Source organism: Benincasa hispida, chromosome 8 (genome assembly GCF_027475165.1).
Source record: "Benincasa hispida cultivar pf3 chromosome 8, pf3_genome.v1.1, whole genome shotgun sequence".
In the NCBI taxonomy this organism is placed as follows: domain Eukaryota; kingdom Viridiplantae; phylum Streptophyta; class Magnoliopsida; order Cucurbitales; family Cucurbitaceae; genus Benincasa; species Benincasa hispida.
In genome coordinates, this window is record NC_143485.1 from 932,693 (window position 1) to 951,607 (window position 18,915).

The window sequence follows — 18,915 nt, forward strand, 5'->3', positions numbered from 1 at the left end:
CAACACATCCTAAAGCACCTTGAATATTATTTACAATAGTCGGGAGTTAATATCTATATTTCTGCATAAGTTTCTAACAACTTTAAACAAAAACAATGATTTGGAATTAAATTAATTGAATACTATTAAAATTAATATTGAGTATATCAAATCATTCATAGAAATTTTTTAATCTCAAAGTAATATTATTGTTTATACTATTAAAAAGTTAGTAATATTACTATTAAAATAAAAAACGAGATTAATGAGATGGTTGATTTTAGGTAATAATGATTTGGAATTAAACAAATTGAATATTATTAAAATTAATATTTAGTATATCAAATTAATTATAAAAATTTCTTAATCAAAATAACATTATTGTTTATATTGTTAAAAAATTACTAATATTATTATCACTATAAAAAGACAAAAGTAATGAGATGGTTTATTTTAGGGTTATTAAAAGAATAAAAGAATAAAAGATAAAAAATAAAAAAATATATTTTTTATCGAAACTGAATGCGTCCCTTCAAAAAACGCATTCGTAATTTTCTTTTTATTTATTTTTGAATGAATACGTCTTTTCAATTCAAGAAAAACATTCCCTTTTCCCAAATTGATTTCAAAACCCCCCTTTTACTTAATTAAAATAAAAAAACAACCCTACAATTCTAATTAACCTCTTTTCCGTAGTACGCCAAATTTCTTGAAACGTTCACTCCGTAGAATTAATCCAGCAGACAAGCACTGCCCGCAGAATTTGAAGGCGTCTTCGGAAGCAGTCAGTTCGTAGCAGAGCAACTAGGGTTTTTCACGACTATGACTCGGTTGAATACAGAGCAAGTTCTCAATGATAACACAACCCAGGACCCGCTCGCCATTGCTACTCTCAAGCTCAATCACAAGGCTCTTTCTGATGTACCATCCTCCCTTCCCTTTGTTAGTTAATCTCTCCTCTTGTCTTCTCTGTTTCTCCATTTCATTCAGTTCTACTGCATTCATGTTCTTTTGCAGGTAAATGGTTTGTCCGTTTTCAAAAACTTGGAGAAGCTCGATTTGACATTCAACAATCTAACATCGCTTCAGGTATTTGAGCGTTTTTCTGTGGTCTCCTAACTCATATGTCCAATGTTTCTATCATTCGGGCGTTTATTCATTCTGGACGTTTAATTGAAAGGGGTTGGAATCGTGCACGAATTTGAAGTGGCTCTCAGTTGTACAAAACAAACTTCAAAGCTTAAAAGGAATTGAGGGGCTTTCTAAACTTACTGTAAGTACCACACTCATCCTTCCTCTTACTTATATTATTGCCAATGGACCATAAGCATAATCTTAAAAACTGGGTTTCGATCCTTGAGATATGAAATGACCTCTTCTCTTGAATGTAGAGACCCACCCTTGTCCATTTGTAGAATTATTCATCGTCTAGAATCTATTTGGATTAACTCTTCAAGTGTTTAATTTTGAAAATAAGTTATTTTGGCTCAGGTATAGCTTTTGAAGCACATTAAAAGTTCATGTCAAAACGGTTTTTAGCCAAAGAGTTTAAATAAAAATAATTTTTGTTTAAAAATACTTTTTTCTCTAGTCACTCCAAATGGGGTATAGTTTTTTGTTTTTGTTTTTGTTTTTTCTTTTTTGTATATGATTAAGTATTTAGTTCTAATTGTTCATTTTAGACATCTCTTGGAATCTATGGATTTGTGATATGGACGGATTTCTGTTTAGTATAGATGCAACTCAGTGTTCGTTAACATTTTCTTAGTCAGGAAATATATTGATGTAGATGCTATGCTATGATTTGATTTTGAGTTTCCTTTCCTTTTTTCTAATTAGGTATTAAATGCGGGAAAGAATAAGCTTCAGTCAATGGACGAAATTAGACCACTTGTTGGCTTATGTGCTTTGATTTTGAATGGTGAACCTTGTTGTAGTTTGACATACAGTGCTTCGTTCATGTTTATACCTTGATAATGATCCTGATTAATTGGATTCTTTCATTTTTGGGGCTTTACAGACAATGAGATTGATTCTATTTGCAAGCTTGATCAGATGAAGAACCTGAATACTCTGGGTATGGTTTCTCATTTTTCATGTTCACTTTTAATACTTTTCTGGTAGTTGCCATATTCGAGATCTTTTCCTCTCTCTCTTTTTTATTTATTTTTATTTTTATTTTTTAAAAATTTTAAAATAACATGTTCTGAGAATAGTCTTTTCTTTTTCTCAAATCTGACTTGCATGTTCAAGAGTGATGCTCATTAGAAACCCAAACTAACTTATTTTCTAACCTTTTGAGTTTTCTGCAGTTCTTTCTAGAAATCCAATCCATACTATTGGAGATTCTCTATTGAAACTGAAATCAATGAAAAAAGTAAGAATCAAGCTGTTGTTATGTTGGTTGTTGTCTGAAGATTAGTCTGTCTTGACTGCAATCAAGGATCTTAGGAGTGATTTATTTATCCTTGTTTCAGCTATCTTTTTCTAATTGCAAGCTTCAATCTATTGATTCGTCTCTCAAGTCTTGTATCGAACTGAAAGAGCTTCGACTTGCTCACAATGAAATCAAGGTATGTGCTGTTTGGATTAGTATGCTTTGTCTTATGCAGATCTCTTGAGAACTTGTTTATTACTATTTAAATTGCACTAAATCCAATTTTGAATACTATTTAATGATGGGATAACACCTTATTCTTCTTGTTTGTTGGACACCTGGTCTGTACTTATTCTTGAGTATACTTCCCCTATCCAGATGCTCCCCAATGATTTGGCTCATAACAAGAAGTTGTTGAATTTGGATTTGGGAAATAATGTCATAATGAGATGGTCAGATCTGAAGGTAAGATAAATCCTATCTAACCTTTTCTTTAATATTTTAAAATTTCATTATTTTCTCCTCTTTTTTCATGAATCACCTTTTGAACTGTTCTAGGTATTGAGTTCATTAGGCAATCTCAAGAATCTTAATCTTCAAGGGAATCCTATTGCTGAAAGTGCTAAGTTAGATAAAAAGGTCCATCCTCACTCTCTACAAGTTTTCTACTTCAACCCTTTTAAATGATATGTTCCTCGAATTCTTTTCTGACTAGTGAAACTGCAGATTCGTCGACTGCTTCCAGGCTTGCGTGTATTGAATGCTAGACCAATTGATAAATGCATTCAGAATGAGAAGGATAACGGGAGTGATAAAGGTGATGACACTTCAATCAAGAAAATAGAGCTTCAAAAAGGGAAAAAAGATGGAAAATTGAAAGATAATGTTGAAACACATATGTCTGGTCGAGGCAGTGATGGTGAACTTGATCATCCTAATGATGTTGACGTGGAAAGGAAGTCAGAGTGCAAAAAACGCAAGATGGACAAGGTCACCAGGGAGGAGAAAGAAGTTCCATCTCTTGACAATAAGATAAATCACGGTACCAATGATATTGCTAAGGATAAGAAGACTTCAAAGCAGAAAAGGGCAAAAAACAATAAGGAGCCATCTTCACTAATACACAAGGAGACACTTACCAAGATCGAAAAGCAGAAGAAGAAAGCAAAGAAGGAAAGGGAAAGGCAGGTTGATGTTATTGATGATACTGAGATGCCATTCGAACAGCTTTTTGGAGGCGATGGCGGTGAAGACATCAATGCTGATCTTGGAAAGGTCGGTGAGAAAGCAGTAGAGGACATGAGTATAAAGGCTAACTCGGTATCATTTTCATCTAATAGAAAGGAAATGAAAAACCAAGACCGAGTTGCAAGGTTACAAATAGCCCCAGTAGTTGAAATCGGAATGGGCGGACCATCAACATGGGCTGATGAGTAATTTCGATGCAAGGCCATTCAGTTACTTGGGAAAATTTGGATCTCATGGCAGTTCCAAGATTAAACAAATGTTTGGAATGCTGTAATAGAAAAGGACAATGAGTTTTAGAAACTCATTTCAGTGTTTGGGTCTGGCTATGAGCTATGAAGCAGCATAGGCTACTGATGTTGGGAGACTTGGCATTTGATTTGAGGGGAGCTTAGCTTACTAACACAATTCTTTTATTTTTCCTTTTACGTGATGAAATGGTGGAGGATTTTTACTTTTCTAGTTGTTACCCTAAATTTGATTTTGAAATTGTTAAAATTATTTTTGTCAAGTTTCAAATAATGAAATAAATTTGGATACGTTTTTAATACCTCAAAATGAATTTAGTGTTTGATTTTACATTTCTAAATGTGTTTTTCATATTATTCAAATTGATTTTGAATGGTCAAGAGCATATTATAAATGATTTTGAAAATGATAAAAGTGATTTTAACAACGGTAGAATCACTTTTTTTTACTTATTCGAAATAACATATTCCTTAACAGTGTTAATATAGTGCATAATTAATAACTGTTGATACTAGTCTATCATTCAAAAAAAAAAAAAAAACTAGTTTGATCTTCTCCCGCAATTTCCCCTCTACATGCAAAAACAAACCCTAAAATGATTCTTTTGATTCACAATTTCTGTCACTCATGATAGCGCTATTGCAATGCACTTCGTTGCATCGCTTAGCGCGCATCGTTGCTAAACGATCATATTGTACCATCGAATAGTAAATTCAACGTATCGTTTAGTTCTCACGCCAAAGCTAAACGATCACTTAATGCTATCGTATAGCAAATTGAACGCATCATTTAGCTCTCATAAGTACACGTTCATCTAGCGTTCAACATCACAATGACCAGCGCCCATTGCTATACGATTGTCTAGCTTTTCTTCACATCGTGTAGTGTTTGGAGCTAGATGATCGTTTAGCAATTGGAACCACAACGACGATAAGAACAGAGGCTGATTTTTTTGGAACTGCAACTCGGCCTCTATGCTTATTTCTTCGATTTACAACCTAATTTCTACTCTAATGATTCCAAATAAATTACAAACTCTTGGGAAAACATTAAAGCTCATCAAGAAAGAGAAAATTACAAATTTAATGAGAAATTAAAGAGAATTAAACAGCCAAAACTCAGAAAACCATATTAGTTCATCAGTTTCATATTTCTCAAATAAAACACCCACCAAACCAAAATTAAACCAAATTGAATGCTTATTTGACGCTCTAATACCAATTATAGGATTGTATCAATTGCAACCGAAGCACAAGGATCATCTATGCATTCAAATTCACTAATTTTGGCATAATATAAAGCATGCTTCTACAGAAAAATGGGTTTCAAGACACACCTCTTGTAGAACTTCTTCAAAGCTCCATCTCCAACTGCAATGTTCTTCATATCTTGTTGTAGACCACCTCAAAATCTTCCCAACTATTCTCTTGGTGCTCTAGATTGAGTTGTGGGACTCAAAACAAGCTTGAATCAAGTGATGAAGGAGAAAAGCTCACTGCAGTAACCATTGTTGAAGAACCATTCTTTAAATCGAATTTTCTCTAAAAATTCTGTAGATTGCATGCCCGACTTTCACTCCAATCTTCTTATGATATTGCAGATCAGCATGCAAAAAGAAGAGCTGCATGAGTTGTAGCTCATGCATGGAGAAAACAAGGCCAAATGGTTGATTCATGAGTGAGCTAGTTAAGTGATGGATAATAGTCCCATTTTTCCATTTGTGTTTTAGTTTTCTTTTTTTTCTTTTTTTTTTTTTTAAATTTTATCCAAAATCAAATTTTGATTTAAAATCTATTTGATTTTAAAAATGAAAAATTAATTAATTGCATTAACTAATTAATTAATAAATAAAACTTAATTAATTTAATATCAAATATTAAATTAATTTTAACACATATCCATCTTTATATATTTAAATCATATTTAAATACATAAATTCTTCTATACCGTTTAATTCTAAAATTAAACATAATTATATCTCATATAATTACTAATTCCCTTAATTCTAATTTTAATGTTTCAAATTAACTTATCACGCTATTCTAGAGCTAGTTGGTTACGAGCTAATAAGGGGACCTCACGGACCTATAGATCATGGGCTCCAACGATTTGAGATTAATTGGCTAAACTCATTAGACCAGATTAATCTCCATTCGTTAACTAATGGGTCATTCCACTAAAGCCCATAGTTGCACTCCCCTCACTGTAGGTATATTATGTCCACATGATTTAACCATAATCAGCAAGTCGACCCTTCACAGGTTGTTCGTAATAACGATTGGGTCAAATATTTGTTTTACCCCTGAGATTACATCTTATTCCTCAACTCCCTACTAATCCTCTAATGAACAACTAGTTTGTGATCCAATCAACAAACCAAATCTCTCAGCCCAATGAGAAGGTAGGGCCCCTTGTTCAAGACCTGGATTCAGTACTTGAGAGAACAAATTTTCTCCTATCCTTAAATCGGGTAGGTGTGAACTCCGTCTTGTACCATATGTCCCCAACTATCTATCCGGTCTTACCCCTGAAATGGGAGTCTTATTGAGCTGGCACTATTGAGCCAACCCTAAACTGTGCAAATCTAAGGGCAATCCCAAATAAACAGGAGTTCATAGTTAGCTCAGGATTAAGATCGAGTCATTTAGGTCATCTAGGTGAAATACTCAGTCTTAAATAGTAAACAATGTTATAAAGTGAGAGTGACTTATTTCTTGGTCCTGATTTTATGTAAACTCATTGGATAGGACGCCCTCATTCCTCATGTCATAACATGTATGAATTAGGATCACAACGTATGTAGCACTTTACAACTCGTTGTAACAACTACAGAGTAGGCCGTATCCAATGGTGTTACTAGAATAAGGTACCCAACCTTATTCATGTACCATAGATCATTTTGACTATTTACTCGAACCTGATCCACTCTTATGTCTCCACATAAAGTTCAAGTACTCATACAATAGTCATGGGTCTTAGTTTATTGGACTTAGACTTTCATACAATTTATGAGATCAATAACAAATATATTGATAATAGAAAATGACTATCATTATACAAACTGCAAGTTTTTAGGACATAAAACCCAATACTTACACCCTATAGGTTTTACCCCATCAGGCTAATCCACAAGCTCCCAGACTTGATTGAAGTGCATAGTCTCCATCTCTTGGTTCATGGAGACTCCATCTCCTGGTTCATGGCCTTAATCCACTCATCTTTGTCAACATCCTCCATTGCTTGCTTAAAAGACAATGGATTCTCGACTTCATCATTAGAAATGATGTTCTGGGCTTCAGTTAAACCCATGTAGCAATCCGGTGAGTTCATAACCCTCCCACCACGTCGAGGCAGTCTCAACTCCTGAGTTTCTTGACTAGATGTACTAACCTCAACAATTTTTGTTGATATATCGATCTGTTCAACAACTCTTGTTGAACCCTCAGTATTCTCAGTCTCACTAGAAATCTCACGTAAAACAAGCTTACTTTGTGGTTTATGATCCCTGATGTGGTATTCTTCCAAGAAGATAACATTTGTAGAAACAAACATTTCATTCAATCATAGAAGTATCCACCCCTCATTTCCCTGGGGTAGCCTACAAAGAGGCAAACTTTCAAACGCGGTTCCAGCTACTTCGAGTTAGTCATGAGCACGTGGGCTAGACACTCCCAAATCCTAAAGTGGCATAAACAACCTTTATGGCCTCTCCACAACTCAAAAGGTGTTTCAGAAACACTTTTCAAGGGAACATTGTTCAGAATATAACATGTAGTCTCCACTACACAACCCCAAAATGAGTCTGGAAGATGAGTATAACTCATCATAGATCGAACGATGTCCAACAAGGTTCTATTTCTCCTTTCTGATACACCATTCTGCTGAGGTGTACCTGAGGCCGAGAGTTGGGACGTAATTCCATGTTTAATCATATAGTTCTAGAATTGGAGGTCTATATACTCTCCACCACGATTAGATTGTAGTGTTTTTATCTTCTTACCTAACAAGTTTTCAACTTCAGCCTTATACTCCTTGATCTTGTCAAGGGCTTCAGACTTACGTTGCATTAGGTAGAGATACCCGTACCTTGAATAATCATCTATGAAAGAGATGAAATATTCATACCCACCTCGAGCCTTAACACTCATCGGACCACCGAGGTCAGAATGTACAAGCTCCAAGGTTTCCTTGGCTCTGTAACCTTTTCCAGTAAAAGGTCGTTTGGTCATCTTGCATTCGAGGCATGATTCACACACTGGCAAGGAGTTTTCTTCTAAACTCTTTAGAAGTACACATTTCACCAGCTGCTTAATCCTATTGAGGTTGATGTGACCTAAACTTAGATGCCAAAGATGGGCATTTTCCTTAGGAGAAACCTTACATCTTTCAACTGTTGTCGCCGTACTGAACATTTTAGTGTTAAACAAGGCTTTTATGACTAACGGCCTTAGTACATATAAGTTACTTTCCATTGAACCAAAACCAATCTCCATCCCATTCTTGAAAATAAATAGTTTACTCTCAGAAAAGGAGATGGTATAACCTTGTTCAATGAGACAAGAAACCGAGATTAAGTTCCTCTTGATATGATGAACTACAAAAACATTATCTAGTAAAAGATAATGTTTCTTGTCCAAAAACAAATTCAGCCTACATACAGCAATAGTTGAAACAACCTCTCCAGTACTGACTCGAGGAGACATCTCTCCCTGTGGCAACGTTTTCCAGGAACTGAATCCTTGGTAAAAGGAACTGACGTGATTAGTAGCACCAGAATCAAGGATCCAAGCAGATTCATCATTCTCTACCAAACACGTCTCCAAGACCAATAAATCATATTTACCGTCTTCAGACTTTCTCCTCTTTTGGAGAGTAGTGGGATCAACATCAGAACCAAAATAAGCTCCAAGTTCCATTTCAGAGAACACTTTTTTCGATGAACATTACCAGAGTCAGCAACACTTGCTTTCTCTTCTTGGAGGTTAACTTAGGAACTGACACTACTGGTATTGTCATCCATCCCTTTGTGCTCAAAAAGTAAGAATTGACGTTCAAATAATTCTTGCAACAAGTCCATGATCTAACGTGTAATGACCATGTTCTCAACCTTTTTGGCCAAAGCATCAGGTATTCTAGCCAATATGTGAAGTCAGGTCAATGAATTAGCCTTCATCCACACCTCATATGCGTTACGAACACTTCGTAGTGCATCACGGGTTGGGACTTGAGGATACTCCTCAACCATGACAAACTCGAGCTCGTTTACCACGAAATACGTTTTACAAGACTCTTTCCATTGTATGAAATCGGTCAAACTAGAGGCATTTAATGGAAAATCAAACATGTTGCTGAAAACAAAAATATATTGACCTATGTTAGGTTTTAAGAAAATACTCGTTGAAAAACATACAACATCCAATACAGTTGAGCAAAACTAACATGAACCCCATGTGACATCTAGTTTCGCAATGACGCTCCAAAGGTTTAGGACAAAAGTCGCCAAAGGGTGGTCAATTTATCCCTCCTCTGAATTGAGACATTCTCAACTAGCCATTAATACCAAAACAAATCTTGTTCCTATAATGATTAGCAATCATTGATTTGGTCAAGAAATCATTAACTTAACAATTTTCCGTAAGTGTGACCCACCATTTTAGGTCTTAGAGTTCCTCCCCAAGCAGCCAATTCGAAGGGAAAAAAATCCGATTGGGGCAAAAACTAAAGTGACCCTATCCATTTTTGGAGTTCACCTTGATATTGACCAACTGCACAAGCCCATCCGAAGGGGGACGCTCCCAGGGCGCCATGAGGGAGTGCAAGAATGATCTCATGGTGCAAACTAATGAAGGAGACTGTAGGACGTGTTGACGCACACCCTTCACCCACTTACTATAAACACTCTCTCCGTCCACCTTGATATTGACTCATGCAAACACCATCCGAAGGGGGATGCTCCTAGGGCACCACGAGGCCAAGCATGAATCTCACGACATGAACATTCAGGGAGAAAAGTCAGTGGAATCATTGACATATCACATATATCTCTTCCTCCCACTGAGTATTTTCTAACCTAGGGTTTAGTTTACTTAGAAAAAACATGGTTAAGAATTTTAACTAAGTGACTTTTTAGGTTTGCCCAAGAGTAACTTTTACATTGGATAGTTGAACAACTTTCGATCATCATCCATTAAACTCTTTAACGAAGTCTTTGACCAACTGTCGCATGCTTGCAGAAAATCTATTTAATTCACCTTTCCAGGTAGGTTCCCAGGTAGGGGTGTTCCGTTTCCGTCAGCTTAAGTACCCCGGCCTAGACAAAACCCACCTTAGACAAAGGTCCCTTATAGATAGATTTAATACAATTTTAATCTTTTATGCCAATCAATTTAATCCTATTAAACTAATTTAAAAAGATTAAACTAGGTTGCTAATCCCATTAGAACCTCGAACTTAGGTCTATCTCAATCCAATTTTAAATGTAAAATAATACACCTACCGAGACGAAAGCCAAAGGTGAGTCTCGTATTATTTTCGATTTCCATGATGGTTTATTTGCTGAAATTAGGTCTTTTAAAAAAAGGTAAAGCCAACAGACATATAAAAACTGGTGCATATGTGGTATGTCCGAAGACTCTGAAGAGGCCCTTTCTTCGAGCGAAGCCGAGGGGAAGGGTCGGGGCTTAAGTAAGGATTGCCGACGGAGATGGGCCGAAGACCACATGTGTAACAAGGTATGGCTCCTTTGAGTTCTTACTCTATTAAAAACATGAGTTCGCCTAAGTCCGCATGCAACTCTTTCTTATCGATTTTAGTTCTAATTTCTATTATAATGCTTATAACAGAAAAAACCAAAACCATTCACAACGCAAAGCAAACACATACAAGGCATTCATAATGCGTACAAACAGCCTAAGTGTCATGCTCCTTGTATTTTTCATTCATTGCTACTTTTTATATAATACTTATACAACACAATAACGAACCAAGCAAAAATGCTTCCATTCACCCTTATACTATAATGCTTATAATATAAAGATGGTGCATAGATATGCTTACTACATGCCTAAATATAACTCTTATATTTCATGATGTATGTGCATGCTCTCTTGTAATTTCATCATGCCATATTATAACACTTATAATACATTATGCATGAATATTTGCACAACCTAAAGTGGGTTTCAAATCTATATATCATACACTATGCCATATAAACCACATACATCTCATGTATATTAAACAAAAATTGATGAACCAGGATAATTTGCCTCAAATCCTCAAAAATAAAGTTAACTATTACAAATTGCGAAGAGTCTCCGGTTCAAACAGGCGAACCGGGTCTTGAACCATCCGGTCGAAGTTTGCGTCTCCACTGATCGTGTACCAACTTCCTTGTGATCGTCTACACGAAAGGGTAAACGTTTTACTCAATCATTTACCTATGCTTCCAGAGCTAAACGATCGTTTAGCAACGATCATATACCTTTTACTATGCGATGAAGCATGAGGTACGTGATCGTGCAGTGCGCAACGCATAACGCAAATCTTAAATGATTGTCTAAACAACAACGATGCGGTGAAGCACAATCAACTAAACGATCGCTAAGTGAGCGCCAAAGTATCGTATACCGCGTGATCGTGTAGTCAGTGACTATGTGATGAGGCATGTTAACTACACGATTGTTTAGTGCACGTGTCTTTTATTAAACGATGAGCATCAAATGCTCCCACTCGATCGTTTACCTATGCGATAGAGCAAACACTTTACCTCGTCGTTTAGCATTAGCTCAACGACCGTTTAGTAAATACTACACGATCGCGTAGAAAAATTGATGCGTTATTTTATGAGGTGAAAATATGCAATGAAATACAGTGATGGAATTGTGTTGAGCAACAAGTTTTCTCAGTGGAATCCAAGTATAAACCCCACCGAGTTTCCTGGTAAGTCCAGTGTTGAACTCAGGGACTTAGGAAAACAATATGCGGTGATAATTTTTCATGAAAACTTTGCGGTAATCGGTAACTCAAATAGTCGTTTGGTGTTGTTGGTTGCGGTAATGAAATAAATAAATGCGGCAGATTTGAGAAAAGTTTGATTATGCGATAGATGCACTGAGTATGGGGATGAACGGGTTGAGAAGGTCTTTAACTAGCATTACCTGGGAAAGCGTTAGACTATGTGATCATGCTACACTCATGCAACAGCAAATCTTTTTCCAATGCAAATGCAGTGCTCCTAAGTCTAGGATGCACGTGTTGAATGAAAAAGTGTCCATAGAGCTTATTTCTATGTCTCTACTCTTTTCCTATGTGATGATGCAAAATACACACAAAGACAAGTTGACCGCACACAACCATATCCTATCTCTAGGATGCATGCGATGCGTTAATAGAAAACAGTGTTTATTCCTAAGCTTCTATCTCTTGATTATGCGTTCTAATCTGACTCTCCTGAGCCTAGATTCTAACCTGACTTTTTCAAGCCTAGATCCTATCCTTAGACTACTCTCTCGAGTATCTCTAATGGACGAATGAAGCATACATAATACAAGATAATCACATAGAATGAAGATCCCCAGTTATGCTAGCTAAGTGCTTCTCAACCCATTCAACAGATTTAGCTACTCATGCATAATAAACAGAGAGTGAATAGATATAGAGAAGTAAATTCCATTTCTATAAATGAGTGTGAGTACAAAATAACAATGGAAGATAAGGATAGAGAGCCTGGTAGCAATCCCTTGCTTCCCAAGGCTTTTACACTGTCAACTCTATTCGGTTCAAAAGATATTCATGCTTCTGCAGGAGCTGGCCCTCTCTCTGATCTTGAAGCTTCCGGCACTCTCCCAAGTTCACTGGAACGATCTATCAGCACAATCTCCTTTTCTCGGTTCCGCCTTAAAATAAAAGAAAATCCAAGAACAAGGCTAAACTATCAACAAAAACTTGCTGAACTAGCTGAACTGGCTGAACCCCTTTTCTGAAGGATGCCTTCGGTATTTATAGAGCTTCGGGGTGAAAGGCAGCTTCTCTCTTATGATTTCACAGATGGAATGACTTTAATTCTCTGACTGATGCGTTATATATTTGTCACTGAAAACCTGAGTGTACTTGTTATCGTTAGTGGCTTGTCAACTTAATTCGGATTTGACTGTCATCAACTTTCTGTCCCATCGTGATTAATTATGCCTTTCACCCAGATGCGCCCACCAAGTTACGCCAGCTCTATGCGGCAATCCTTCTTGAGTAGATGTTTGCGAGCATAAATCACCGCAAAGCCTTGCAGTAATGCTACACTCGACCGTTGATTTCTTGTGATCACGCTTTTCGCCTTGCGTCAATGTATATTCTGCATAAAAGTACAAAAATTAACTGTTTCTATGCGATGAACGTATGCGACCGCAATGTTATGAACTTAATACTTTTTGGATGCAATCTAACATATTTTATCAACGCAAGCCAGCATTGTTTAAGAACTTAGTACTGTAATCACGTGCATTTCTGTCCGTTATAAAAAATCTACATGATCGTTTAGCCAAATCCCAACAATCGTTTACCTTAGGCTACATGATACGATCAACTCTTGGTCTTCTTCCTTGCTGAGAATCGAATCCATCCATGCTTCAAAATTTCATTACGAACGAATCGACAAACTCAAACACTTTGAATTACAGACTCAATTGCATGTTAATTACGCCGAAAAAAGCAAGGGCCCTTACAAATTAACACTTTGTAATCAAAAGAAATCTTTAAACAGAGGCAATTAACCCGTAAACATTCATCAACACCATCCACAAACTCATTTAACACTTAAATGCAAATGCAGAAAACCCACCACGACTGTAAAAGAAGTTCAAAACAGAAATGGAATTTTGAATATCAGAACAACCTAGCTCTGATACCAATTGAAGGAAATCAGACATGAGGATTTCCATGAGCAATGGAATGATCGTTCCAAATTCCATTTGAAATTGAACATACAAAATTACAATCAAGAAATGGAAACTAACCGATCATGCACAATACGAAATTACAGCATGCTTTACAATAAGATCAAGGGATAACAAATACATACCTTGGAAGACTCATGCTTCAAACTCCCTCGATCACAAATGCTCGATCACGATGACCACTACATAGCACGATCAACAACCACCACCACACGAACACCGCAAAAACATAACGAACGACCTCCAAAACCTCAAACTCAATCGAGTTGAGTGAGAACACCACCATAATGGCTACCTTGGTATTCTCAATGTGAGAATCCACAAATGTGGGCTCTGTGTAGACTTGGTTAGAGGAAGAGACCGAAGGATTAACAATCGTGTAGACGATTGAGCAAGTGGGAGATGAGAAGTGTCTATCGTATAGACAAATGCTCAATCGTGTAGTAGAAGGCAATCTATCGTATAGAAAAAAGCCCTGCGATCTGAGTGAACTATTGTATAGTGTCATTCCACGATCGTTTAGTCTCTCTTTCAGCTATCGATTAGTGAAAACCAATTCACTTGACAGAAATTCGTGAGTTCTTTCCGAGAATAGTAACTCTACTAAATTTAGGAAAACATTTTTCGTTTTATCTCATGGTTACCATAAAACAACCAATAACCTCCCACTCAATTGGTTATTAGAGAAAAGAGAGATAATTAACCAATAATTAATATTATTATAAATATATATGATAACCAACTTACCATATTATATTTATAACCTATAGTTTTAATATTTCAGCTCATGAAACATATAAACCATAACTCTTTTTCTATTTTATGGTACTTAATGTAAATCTCATTTACATTAATCCTCCACTTGATGTATCTCATCAGACTGATCATATCATATATAATCGAATTTCCTCTTGTCAATTTGAACATTTTAAATAAACACCAAGAACTGATTCTCAACTTGAATCCATTGAGCTACCAAGGGGACCTTAAAGACCTGTAGCTCAAAGCTCCAATGGTACACGAATAATTGACTAAACTCTTTAGTCATGGGATCCACCATCCGTTAACTGCTAGAAACTCCACTAAAGACTGACAGCTACACTTTCTTCACTACAGATATATTTTTTGTCTATATCAACCAATCAACAATATGATAACCTTTCATAGATCGCTCGTAAGTACAGCTGGGCCAATTTATTTTTATGCTCCTGTAGTTACATCTAACTCCTTAAGTACCATTAATCCCTCTAATGAGCATAAATCATAGTCCTACTATAATTGAGTCCTCTCTTTCAAAGTGAAGTTGTGGCTACTATGTTCAAGACCTAGAATCAGCCCTTAAGGGAGCAATCTATCTACTTACCTCTGCTTCGAGGAAGGAGTGAATTCCATCTTGGGTAACTTAGTTCCCAGCTCCTAAATCAGACAAGTCCCCAAAAAGGTAGGCATGTTGAGTTGACAATCTGGCCACTCTCACTCATATTAATCAAAGGGCCGGCCTCGAAGGCAGAAGTTCCTAAAACATTCAAAATTGAGGTCGTCACCTATGATCATTTAATTGAGATGTATGTCTCAAGTATCAACATCGTTATATAAAGAGATGAATCATCTTGTGGTCCGGTCTTATACAAACTCTTTGTATAGGACACCCCTACTCGCATGTCTTCACATGAATGGTCAGGATCTACCATCTGTAGTAGTTCACAACCCTTGCAAACCTCTACAAAACGGGCCGTATCCATAGTGTCACCAAGATCAGGTATCCCTCCTTAATCCTTATACTATAGACCTTTTTAGGTTATCACTTAAGGCATGATCCACTTGTATATCTCATATACATGCTTAAGTTTACATACAATAACCATGGAGCTTTGTTTATTGGATATGAGTAAATGCCAAATAAAATAACTCTTATTTTATTCATAACAATGTGTACAACTTACAAACTACGAGACTCAGGGAGAATTAGGACACCAATCTCAACATTGCCCCTATAGTTACATCTAACTTCTTAAGTACCATTGATCCATCTAATGAATATACGTCATAGTCCTACCATGATTGAGTTCTGTCTTCCAAAGAGAGTCTATGGCCACTATATTCAAGACCCATAATCAACCTTAAGGGAGCAATCTATCTACTTACCTTTGCTTCGGGGAAGGAGTGAATTCCATCTTATGTAACTGAGTTCCCAGCTCTCCAATCAGACAAATCCTCAAAAAGGTAGGCTTGTTGAGTTAGCAGTCTGGCCATTCTCACACATAATAATTAAAGGCCCACCCTCAAAGGTAGGAGTTCCCAAAACACTCAGGATTAAGGTCATGTCACCTATGGTCATTTAGGTGAGATGTATGTCTCAAGTATCAACGACGTTATATAAAGAGACGAATCATCTCGTGGTCCGATTTCAGACAAACTCTTTTTATAGGACACCCCCGCTTGTATGTCTCCAACATGAATGGTCAGGATCAACCATCTGGAGTAGTTCACAACACTTGTAAACCTTTACAAAGTGGGTTGTATTTGTAGTGTCACTAGGATAAGGTATCCCTCCTTTAATCCTTATACTACAGACCTTTTTAGGTTATTACTTAAGGCATGATCCACTTGTATATCTCATATACATGCATAAGTTTACATACAATAACCACAGATCTTCGTTTATTGGATATGAGTAAATACAAAATAAAATATCTCTTATTTTATTCATAATGTATACAGTGTTTACAAACTACGAGACTCCGAGAGAATTAGGACACCAATCCCAACAATTTTTCCTTCAAGGCAAGACTCACAAATAAGTAAAGAATTTTATTCTAACTCACTTAAAAGTCCATTCTTCACCAATCTCTCAATCCTATTGAGATTGATGTGTCCTAGCCTTAGATGCCAAAGTTGGACATTTTTTTAGGAGAAATTTTAAGCCTTTTATGTTGAGTTATTGTAATCTTAAACATTTATGTGTCATGAACGGCGTTAGTTGCTAACGGCCTTAGCACATAAAGATTGTTTTTCAGTTTTGCAGAACAAATATCAACACCAGTCTTAGAAATAAACACTTTATTTAAAAGAAAGTTGATAGCATAAGATTGTTCAATTAAACACTTTACAGAAACAAGGTTTCCTTTTAAATTAGGAACTACATGACATTTTCTAAAATAAGAAATTTGTTCTGTAAAGTTAACCAGTGTCACACCCCCTCCCTATCCTTAGCCCCCTAAGACCTGGAAGGCAGCGTAAGGGTACACCAGTAGTATTCTAAGACAATATTTCAATTTAATGTTCCCCCCTTATCTATTAAAGATTTCAACATGTTTACAACACTCTATCTAACTTTCATACACATAGTTCACTCTCGCTCAGACACTGAACGCCCAACAGACAAGCATGATTCAGTGTGAAAATCACTTTTCAAAAAAGACGAGGTGGTCAATCAGTTGGCTTGCTCTGGTCATTATGGCGATTGATGATCCCAGTGCAAACAATAAGTCAGAGTCCCTTAAAAAACTCCCAGTGTATAAAGGAACGTTCGGGCCCCCCAGTCGTCGCAGGGGTCCCTCACTCGGGTATCAGGACGAGAAAGGATATAACGGTGCATTGAAAGATCCAACAGTCAAAAGGGAAACAGAAGGTGAAATAGTAGTCCACGTTCTCCAAGTGGTTGATCTTAGCGTGCTAGCCGCAGCTGAATTTCGTATAGTGATAACGCTTTCTCTTTCTTCGCGCTCCGCCCCCCCCCTTGTATAGTAAGGGGAACTCTGGTTGCGCGGCTTTCTCTTATCTTATAGGGGTCTATTTTCTCTGACTTGACTCAGCTTGACCTACTTGACTCAGCGGTTAGAGTATCGCTTTCATACGGCGAGAGTCATTGGTTCAAATCCAACAGGACCCCACTACTCGTCGTATTTGGTTTGGTATTGCTACCGCGCATGACTTCGAAAGTCATGATGATATTACTGAAGAACGTCTTTATCAGAATATTTTTGCTTCTCATTTCGGGCAATTAGTAATAATTTTTCTGTGGACTTCCGGAAATCTGTTTCATGTAGCTTGGCAAGGCAATTTTGAAGCATGGGTTAATTTCTTATATTCTTTATTACATGATCCGAGCCGTACCCTAAGAATTTACCAAGTCCTAGTGTGTTGGTGGTTAGTAGACTCCTTCCTGAACGCTCCGCTTTGCTACTTGGGGGGGGGGGGGATATAAGAAAACATTTTGAAGAGTGTGAGCTACTAAGCCTAGTGAGTGGTGCTTTTAAAATAATAATCACTTTGCAAAACATATTTTTGGGAAATCAATCACATAATCACAATTCCATTATAATTTATGCATGATCATGTGTATATTCATTCAATCATCATCCTCCAGTTCCATGCTATACGTGGCATAGTCATATCATGTATACATTATCAATCATAACAACTTTTTATGGAAACTTTCCTATAACCCTTTTTCCTGCCAATGTGCACATTGACAATTCTTTTACCGCTAGTCATGCTTAGGTAACTTGACTATATTTCTTACCGGTCGTCACCGACTATTATTTCCCGCCGACCGAGGCCTACTATATTTTCCCACCAAGCACCTTTTATTAAGCATGCTAACTTATGTAGTCCGGGTGTAATCTCAGTTTCCATAGAAATTTCACAAACAATATCATGACAAAAACATAACCACATAAGCATGTATTTTGTACTTACATATGCATTTATCCATATATTAATGCATAAAACTAAGTAAACACTCACTGCAAGCAAGTTTTTCCACTAAAATCACCTTGAGAATACCTTCCTGAGAATTCTTCCATATTAATGGAAATTTCTCAATTAATACTTGTTATATCAATAAATAATGTCAAACTAGCCAAAATACCATTATATAATGAAAATACTAGCTTACCTTACTCAAATTTAGCCAAAATCCCAAAAGTAGCCTCCTTAGAGGTTATTTGGACCATGGTAGGTAGCTGGGCATTGGGCAGTAGGTAGGGTGGGCATGTTGTGCCGCACAGAGGACTGGCGCGTTAGGGCGTGTGCTGGGCGTGATGCACCATACGGGGGAGGCAGCTGCGCTGGGCTGACGCGTGGATGCATTGAGTGAGGCACGTGCGGATG

At 36.8% G+C, this 18,915-nt stretch overlaps 1 protein-coding gene across 1 annotated transcript; it reads left to right on the forward strand.

Moving 5' to 3' along the window:
- The first annotated feature begins 660 nt into the window (after positions 1-660).
- On the forward strand, positions 661-4,151 carry LOC120082537 (Leucine-rich repeat (LRR) family protein). Its single transcript, XM_039037746.2, has 10 exons — positions 661-900; positions 997-1,068; positions 1,160-1,252; positions 1,819-1,900; positions 2,000-2,056; positions 2,292-2,356; positions 2,457-2,552; positions 2,735-2,821; positions 2,915-2,995; positions 3,083-4,151. Exons 1-10 carry the CDS (start codon positions 802-804, stop codon positions 3,791-3,793), a joined length of 1,443 nt encoding a protein of 480 aa, XP_038893674.1. The 5' UTR covers positions 661-801; the 3' UTR covers positions 3,794-4,151.
- Positions 4,152-18,915: the final 14,764 nt, after the last annotated feature.